We start from the raw sequence: 9486 nt of genomic DNA on the forward strand, positions 1-9486 counted from the left end.
TTTAATGTTTTATTCATTTAAATACTTTTTTTTTCAAAAAAATTATTTTACATACAATTCAATTTTAAAAATATATTCAGTGATAATTCTAGGCAATATATTATTTTTATTTTTTTTCAACGAAACAAATTAATAAGACTTATCTTATTAGTATAGTATCATTTTTTTTTTGGTCAATGGTATCATTTTTCATTATCCAATGATACAATTTTAATATATATCTACCTAAATTAACTTGAAGTCAACTTAGACAAAAAAGATATTTTCAAGTCAAATAAATTGCCCAAAGCATTAATAAAATGGGTTTCTTTCCTTCTTTTTTTTTTTTTTTTTTTCTTTCTAACCAAGGATTTTTATTCGATTGAGATTCATAGACAGTAGGCCCAGAACAGAGATACATGCCTCCGAACCGACCCGTTATCCATGGGTGTATGTCACCCTTGCCGCCAGAGTGAGAGATTCGAATCAGCCTGTGCTGCGCCTTGGTACTTCCTCTTCAGCTAGCCGGCGAACTAATCTGACCCCTGCATGGTTGCTAACGCCGCCGGAGGGAGAACACTGAGCACTTTCGAAAACTTGGCCGCCGTCAATCTGTCTTGTCACCGAAGTCGTAGCCGGATCTCTCGACAGCGCCCTCCTACCCCATCTAGCCAAACTCGAATACACTACTACCCCTCACAATTCAGAGCAGTGAGAGAATCCCACGCCAAATTTCCTTCGAAGCCTCAGTCTGGATATCAGCGACACTACCCTCCCTTTGCCCAGAACTTGGCATCCGTGGCTTTCATAGGTCGCCGCCGCTGAATCCGCCCTGGTTCTCCTCTGCCTCTCGATCCCGCAGCGCCCACTCTGCAACAGCATCGCCTCGGGTTGCATGCAAATCTTCTGTCTCAGATCATTTAGGATCTGGATAAAACTGCCTTTCCTGTATTGTGACCTGGTTCAAGCCTTTCCTGTCTTCTTTGCCGCGAGAGTAAGAAGATTATGGAGGGTCTTCTCTGCACCTAGCTGGCGACCCATGCATGGTGCTGGCGCCACCGCATTAAGGACGACGACGGGTTCCCCCACCACCTAGTTTCCTCAGCAGTACCCGTGCCTCCCCAACATCGCCTTCCCTCGCCGTCTAGCACAGATTCGTCCCACCTTCTTCCTGACAAAGGTTCGGAGCAGGGAGAGCCCTCTCCGACCCACTTTCTCCCTTGCCCAGAACTCGGATTCTGCAGCCTCCGTAGTTCGCAGCCCATCGTACCAAGGACTTGGATTCTGCGACCTCCATAGCTCGCAGCCCCTGAAACCACACTGCCCCCCTCTGCCTCCGAATCCCGCAGCACCATCTGTGAACTAGAATCGTCTTGGGTTGCATGCTGATCTTCTGTCTCAAATCATTGATGATCTGGATGAATCCGTAACCTTCCTCTCTCGTTGCCTGGTTCGAGCACCTCCAATCTGCCTTATTACAATCTTCTTTTTGTTCTTTTGTAATTGTTGTTTCACATCTGAGCCTCTCTTGTAATGATGCTTTGTATGTCTACAGGTGGTTTGATGCTCCAATTTGCTTGTAATGTGTCTGTTTCTGCTGCTTTGGCCACTGCATGAGCTAGCCGATTTCCGTTCCTGGGGGTCCAAGTTATTCCCTTCTCAGGTAGGCTTTCCATTAAAATATGAATGTCTTGGATTATGGCCAACGCCTCACCTAAAGCTGTGTTAGATTTAATTGCTTGAACTAGCTTTAAATTGTCAGATTCTATTAGAGTTCTGCCTATTTGTAGATTGTTCACTATGATCAATGCTTGCCTTATAGCCTGAGCTTCTGCAACAATACTTGATTTGGTCTGAATTTTTCCTGAGAAACCTAATATGATCCTCCCCTTATTATCTCTGATTACCACAGATATTGCACCTCTTCCAGTATCCTTCTTGAAGGCTGCGTCAACATTTGCTTTCAACCAGTTCTCAGGGGGAGGTCTCCATTTCAGCAGGTTAGTTTTGCTCCTATTTACTTCTGTTTTCTGTGTCTGCTGTTTATCTGCTAGTTTCCAGTATGTTGCCTCTAGTGCTGTTGCCCTACAAATTGTCCATCTAGGATTTACCTCCTGTTGTTGAAATAGCTTGTTGTTCCTCGTTTTCCATATCTCCCACATGAGAAATCCTAGTTTGCTGATTCTCCTCTCCTGGTCCCCTCCACCACCTGGCTCTCAATTCTTTATGCATTCGACCATCCAATTCCCGATTGAGGTAACTGTCTCATTTGTTGGGGTCCATTGGCATTCCGCTCCGAACCATGTTGCCCTGGCCCAATCGCATAGTAATAGTGCATGTTCTACTGTCTCTGAACTTTTTAAACATATTTGACAGATTGGATCTGATGCCATTTTTCTTTTGTATAAGTTAGAGCCTACTGGTAATATATCATGACATGCTTTCCATAGAAACATTCTAATCTTCTGTGGGACTTCCATTCTCCACACCTCCTTCCATATCTCTTTTTTATCTTCACTTGTTGATGGATTTCCAAATTTCATGCCCTGCCCAACTCTCCTTGCAGCATAATATCCGGTTCTTATTGAGTAGTTTCCATCTTCCCTCCATGGCCAATACAGGTTATCCTCTCTGTTCATTACACTGACTGGGGTGCTGAGAATCTCTTTGCAGATTTCTTGGGAGAATTTGCTTTCAATCTTCCTTTTATTCCACCCTTCCCCACTTACAATGAGATCCTTTACCCTCGCATCATCTGTGCTGTTTGTATTCAGAGGCCCGCTCCTTCCAGCAATCCAATTATCTTTCCAAATGCTGACGTTGGAACCGTCTCCTATGCTCTATTTTGCGTTTTCCTTTAGTAGCTCTCTTCCATGTAGTATGCTTTTCCAGACCCATGACGCGCCCTTTCTACCCTTCGCTGTCCAAAAGTTGCCGCCCGGAAAGTAAATCGATTTCAGGATTTGTACCCAGATTGCATTCGGGTTCTTCAATGCCCTCCATGCTTGTTTTGCAAGGTAGGCAGTATTTTGCTTTTCCAGGTCCTTGAACCCCAGTCCCCCATCTCTCTTACTCTCAGTAATGTTGTCCCATCTCTTCCAATGGATGCCCCGTTCCTTCCCCGATGCTGCCCACCAGAATCTTGCTACCTTTGCACAAATTCTCCTGCAAAAACTCTTAGGGAACTTTAAGACGTTCATGATATATGATGGCATTGCCTGAATTACAGCCTTTATTAGTGTTTCTTTGCATGCTTGATTCAGCAACTTTTCCTTCCATCCTTCTAGTTTATTCATGATCTTCTCTTCAATCCATGCTAGAGCCTTGTTGTGAGATCTTCCCCACATTGATGGTAACCTCAAGTATTTTCCTGGCGTGTCCCATGTTTTCATTCCTAAAATCTCTTCTATATTTACCTTCGTTTGTATCGATACTTGGCTTCCAAAGGAAATGCCTGACTTGTTGACGATCGGATTTTTGACGGTTTAGAAATTCACAAATGAAATCTCGTTGTAAAGTATAGCTTCTAAACCAACAATAATCCTTTCATGCAAAAATTTGTTTGTCACAAGTAACAAACCCCTAAATTCTATAAACCGAAGTATTTAAACCTCGGGTCGTTCTCCCTAAGAATTACAATGAAGTGTCTTGTTATTGGTTATGGATTGTATTTTGGGGTTTTGGGATAAGAGACATGAAATGTAAATGACAATGAAAATAAACTAACAACTAAAAAGTACTTGGCGAGGTTGTGAGAATTAGAAGTCCTATCCTAGTTATCCTCCTCAATTGTGACCACAATTGTCCATTGCTACCACTTAGTTAACCTCTAATAATGGAGGAAAGTCAAGTGGATGAATCAACTTGAGATTCCCCTTTAATCCTTGGCTTAAATAGCATCAGAAATGAGTTGGATTGGACCCACAAGGCTTCTAAAATCGCTGGCCACATTTTGTTTTAAGTGAACCAGGTGGCAGCAACGGCGCGTGCACGTACTATGCGCGTACGCGTCACCATGCGCGGTTCAACCATAGAAAATCTTATATCGTTTCGAAGCCCCGGATGTTAGCTTTTCAACCCAACTGGAACCGCATCATTTGGACCTCTGTAGCTCAAGTTATGGCCGATTAAGTGCGAAGAGGTCGGCTTGACAGCTTTCCGGTTCTTCCATTTCTTCATGAGTTCTCCAACTTTTCATGCTTTCTTTCTTCATTCCCTTGATCCAATCTTTGCCTCCTAAACCTTAAATCACTTAACAAACATATCAAGGCATCTAATAGAATCAAGGTGAATTAAATTTAGCTATTTTGAGTCCTAAAAAGCATGTTTTCACTCTTAAGCACAATTAAGGGAGAAGTTATAAAACCATGCTATTTCATTGAATAAATGTGGGTAAAAGGTGATAAAATCCCCTAAATTCAATACAAGATAAACCGTCAAATTGGGGTTTGTCACTTGTTCATATTGATCCTTTGTCTGGATGCCTCTGTGTATTTATTTAGCACGGTTATAATCTGAAATATCTCCTCCTCATTCGCTTTCGCGAATATGATACAATCGTCTGCAAACAACAAGTGAGTAAGTGCTGGAGCTGTTGGGGCTATTTTAAGACCTGTTATATTGCCTTTCACCTTTGCGTCCTGCATTAGGATCGTGAATACCTCAGCTGCTAAAATGAAAAGGTATGGGGATAATGGATCCCCTTGTCTAAGGCCCCTCTGAGGCTTGATCCTCTTCGATAGCTCTCCATTAACCTTTACCCTATAACTTGCACTCCTTACACATTTCATTACCAACTCAACCCATTTTTCAGCGAACCCGAGTTTTATGAGCACCTTTTCAAGGAAATTCCATTCAAGCCTGTCATATGCCTTGTTCATGTCCAACTTGATTGCCATATTTTGCGATCCCTCTCTTCCTTTTTTGTTTAGGCTATGATAAACTTCTTGAACAATAACAACATTATCTTGTATGAGTCTTCCTCCCACAAAAGCACTCTGGGTTGGGGACACTATCTCCTGGAGGAGCCCTTTCAGCCTCAACACTATGACCCTAGTTATGATTTTGTAAATAAAGTTGCAGCAACTTATTGGCCTTAATTGATTGAGATCTTCCAGATCCTTGACCTTTGGAATTAGACTACTATGGTTTCGCTAATCTCTTCTGGCAAGAACCCATTCCAAAAAAATTCCCTGACTACTGCACATACTTCCTTCTTGATTATCTCCTAGTGTTTTTGATAAAATAGTCCATTCAGGCCATCTGGTCCAGGAGCCTTGAGGCTGCCCATGCTAAAAACTGCTTTCCGGATTTCCTCTTCTGTGACCTCTGAGATCAGCTCCCTATTCATGCTTTCCGTGACTCTTACTGGAATATTTCTTATGACTGATTCACAATTCCTGTTGTTGCTTGATGTAAACAACGCGTCAAATCGTTCCTCGATGAGCTTCATAATTTCTTTTCTATCCTCTATCCATGAGCCCGCCTCATTTCTAAGCTTTTCGATTCGGTTCCTTCCTCTTCTTTGAATGGTTGTGGCATGGAAAAAAGCTGTGTTCTTGTCTCCCCATTTCAGCCACTTCAACCTGGCTCTTTGCCCCCAATATTTTTCCTCCTGTTTCCATAATGCAGCTATATTCTCTTTTATCTGCTGTGTTCTCTCTTGCTTCTCTTGTGTTAAATCTGAATCTTGTAGCTTCTTGAGTTCCTCCTTCAGCTTGTGAATTTCTTTGTTTGCTCGTTTTATTGTCCTCCTGCTCCACTTCCTAAGCTCCTCTTTGCAATTTTTCATTCTTGTTGTAATTCCTTTCCAGGCGCATCCTTGGACGTCTTCCTTTTCCCATCCCTTTCTTACTATATTCTCGCACTCCTCATGATCGGTCCAAAATGCCTCAAATTTGAAGCTCTTCTCTATCTTTTGAACCTGATTTATGTCCAACACTAATGGGCAATGATCAGAACTAATAGCCGGCAAAGCTTTGAGTGATGCCTGTTGATATAAGACTCTCCATTCCCAATTGACTAATGCCCTATCTATCCTCTCCCTTGTGATAAATCCATTCCTCGGATTTCCGAACCATGTGAATCTTCCTCCTTTAATATCTAAGTCCATAAGATAGTTCATATCTACAAACTTCCTGAATTCCCTTACCCGACTTTGTGGCTTTGGATGTAGGCCTATTTTCTCTTCTTGGCTTAAAATGTCATTGAAATCCCCAATGAATAGTTGTGGTTCCCCTTTGTTGTTGTTGTTCACTGTGATAGCTCTCCATTGCTCTTTTCTCCTTCCAAAACATGGGTTTCCGTATATGAAATTGCACTCCCATATTTTTCCTTTTCTGTCATCAATACGGGCTTTTATATGGTTATCACTCCAGAAGTAAATATTAATATTATATATTTCATTCCATAAAAGGCATAGCCCTCCGGACAGCCCCCGGGGTTCTATGTGAAATACATGCTCAAAATGTAATCTTCTTTTTAACTTCTTAATAGTACTTTCTCTAGCTCTAGTCTCCATTAGAAACACTATTGCAGGCTTCAGTTGCTTGCACATGCTGTGCAGTTCAGAAACTGTCGCGGGAGCCGCTACCCCGCGGCAGTTCCAGCTTATTATGCTCATGGTTGAGTTGGGGGCATGTGTAGGCTCGCCTCCTCAGCCATTGAGTCTTCTAAGTCATGTCTGATCTGTGGTCCTTCCCCATGAGCTCCTCCTTCTGTTGCTTTTCTGCTCCATTTGTTCTTCTTATTGGCCCTCCACATCTGCTTGGCTTCCTCTTCTTCCATCCCAAATCCTGCAGTCTGCTCCAGTGGGTTCTCTTCTCTTCCTCTTTTAAGCTGTAATTTTTCCTCCATTCTTTGAACAAGTTCTGTTTCATATTCTCTGGCCACTACTATTGCTTTGCTGTTTTTCTGCTCTATTTTCTCTTCTTCTTCTAGTTCTACATAATAGAAGCCTCCTTCGCTCTCTGTAACTATCTGCTTGCCTCTCTGTTCTGACTCTCTTTCATTTATTTTGTATTGTCTCATTAATCCATCTATGTCCATTTTGTTTCTATTGTGGACCTCCTCTTCTACTTCTTCTTCTGTGATTTTCTTCCTTTTTTCTTCAGCCATGTTCTTGTTGAACTCCTTCAATAATTCTCTAATGGTAAGGTTCCTTTCTTCTTCAATTGGCCCACTTTTAACCTGTTGTCCATTTCTATTGGGCCTCTGGTTAGTGAAAGCCCATGCTCCTCTTTTTGTAATGACTGTTCTTCTTATGCTTGGCCCACTTTTTTCATTATGCTTCCTAGGAATCCTGCTGCTATCCTCCACATTGTATTCTGCCTTTTCTTTTCCTTTGGCCTCCTTCACGTTTCCCATTGATACTGACTCACTGGCCTGCTGGTTTTGTGGGGTAGCCTCTTCCTTCTTTCCTTTTTTGTGATTTGCTGTCCCATCATCTTTTGAACCAAAGATATTATTGTGCTTCTCACCGTTCACTCCATAATCATCAGCCCCTTTATCTTGATCTTGCACTTCTTGTATTGCCACTTGTCTCTCCCCCATTTGTTCTTGTGGATTTGCTAATCTGTCCCAAGATTTGGCAGAGGCACTAGCTTGAGAGCTTCTCACACTTCTTAGGCCTGACTCCCCTCTGTCTTTCTGTGCTTGTCTTTTCAGCCACTCCCTACCTTGTCAGCTTCTTTCACGCGCCTCCCATAGCTCCTCCACCCAGTTGTTCTGTTCCTCCTTCCTCCTCCTTATCCCTGCCTTTCTTGCCTCATTCTCTATTGATCTCAGCCCTGGAGTTGTGAGTTCAGGCCCATATCTAGGGATTTCTGGGTTTACTAATGATCTCAGTAGCTCCTCCTCACATGCTCTTTTGTCATGTCCAATCCTCCCACACTTATAACAATAATCACACAGTTTTTCGTATTTGAATTCAGCCCATGAATGGCTTCCATCATTCCTTTTAAACCAAAATCCAGTTTTTAATGGTGCTTGAATGTTTATCTCCACTCTGACCCTCAGAAAAGATCTAAGCATGTTTCCCTCAACAAAAGTATTGAGGCTCTATTGTTACTGTGAAACATGGATTTTTAATTATTTTTTCTATCCCGTTAACAAAATGTAAAATATTTGAGGTCCAATTCATCTGTTGGGATATCTAATTTATTGCTGCCAAAGCCCACTCCAGATGTCCAACAGCTAAAATTTACATAGACAGCCTTGGCTCAACCATAGCTACCATCCACACCCGACAAGCCCTGCCAACACCTGTACCAACTTGCATTTGCCAAAGCCACGTGTCGATCTGGTAGTGAAGCAAAAAAAATTTCTATATATCTGTATCAACTTGCATCTGTACCGGAGAGTGACCCTTGTTTATTTTGTGATAAATTTTTTAGTTTCTATTTTTTTTTTACAATTTTCTTTCTATTATAGTAATTAACTATGAACATAACTTACATTATGTGTTTCATGGTTGCATATATTTGTTTATGAATATATTATTCTTTTAATTATTGTATTATATATGATATATCATCTCCTTAATAAACTATTGTTAATCTAACAAATAATGTAAATACTATTTAATTTATTATTACATTTGCTCTGTCTAAAATTAAATCCAAGAAAAGACTGTCTAGGAAGTAATATTATACTTTGTTATCTTCAGACAGGTTTTTAATAATGTTTTATGATTCCATACTCTTTATATTTTAATGGTGAAAGTAATTCAGGCACTATATGATTCAGTGATTGTTATGCCATAGAATATAATTTTTTTATTTAAAGCTATATCATTTATATTCATCAATTAGCTTTGCATAGAGAATAATTGCATGTGGTTATTTTATTCATGCCCGTACGTAACACAGATCCCTGTTCTAGTTTAAAATATAAAAGTTGGATAGTTATAGTAAGTATTCCTTCTAAAATCCCTGTTCTAGTTTAAATATAAAAGTTGGATAGTTATAGTAAGTATTCCTTCTAAAAAGTTACTGTAGCAATCTTCAATAATAGAACAATATCTGGCATCCAAATTATGAACTTATGATAATCTAATGATAATAGAAGATAAATAAACTACATCATCCTGAAATCAAATGAAATAAAAAATATAATAGTTTTAGTTCTTATTCTTATTTTTGGTACTTTCAAATAAATATGACCAAACTAATTAACTTAAAATACAGAAAAGCAATAATAAATTAAAACTAAAATTGAAAAAAGAAATTAAAAGTGTTATTCCATGGTATTTAGAAAGGAAAGGACTATTACTATTCTCTTTCGTATTTACGAAATAAATTAATATTTACCACTAAAAATATTTAATATCTTTTAGAGAGTGACTATGGTGTGGATATAAAAAATTATCTATATTTGTGATGATATGCCTTAGAATACAGTTGTTAAAACTAGATCAAACTGACTGACGAACCAGACCTTAAACTAATCCGTTCTAATATTCTAAAAAATTTTAACATATCGGTAGTTGGTTTGAGGTTGCTGTGTGAT

The 9486-nt window shown here is 40.0% G+C and overlaps 1 protein-coding gene across 1 annotated transcript; it reads right to left on the reverse strand.

Annotated features, from left to right (window-relative positions):
• LOC107646324 (uncharacterized mitochondrial protein AtMg00310-like) lies at positions 2820-3326 on the reverse strand. Its single transcript, XM_016350515.1, has one exon. It carries the CDS (start codon positions 3324-3326, stop codon positions 2820-2822), a length of 507 nt encoding a protein of 168 aa, XP_016206001.1.

This window comes from Arachis ipaensis, chromosome B06 (assembly GCF_000816755.2).
Source record: "Arachis ipaensis cultivar K30076 chromosome B06, Araip1.1, whole genome shotgun sequence".
Lineage (NCBI taxonomy): Eukaryota > Viridiplantae > Streptophyta > Magnoliopsida > Fabales > Fabaceae > Arachis > Arachis ipaensis.

What these genes read in the sequence shown, in the direction of transcription:
- LOC107646324 (XM_016350515.1), bottom strand. Translation starts at nt 3,326, where the DNA reads ATGTGGGGAAGATCTCACAACAAGGCTCTAGCATGGATTGAAGAGAAG.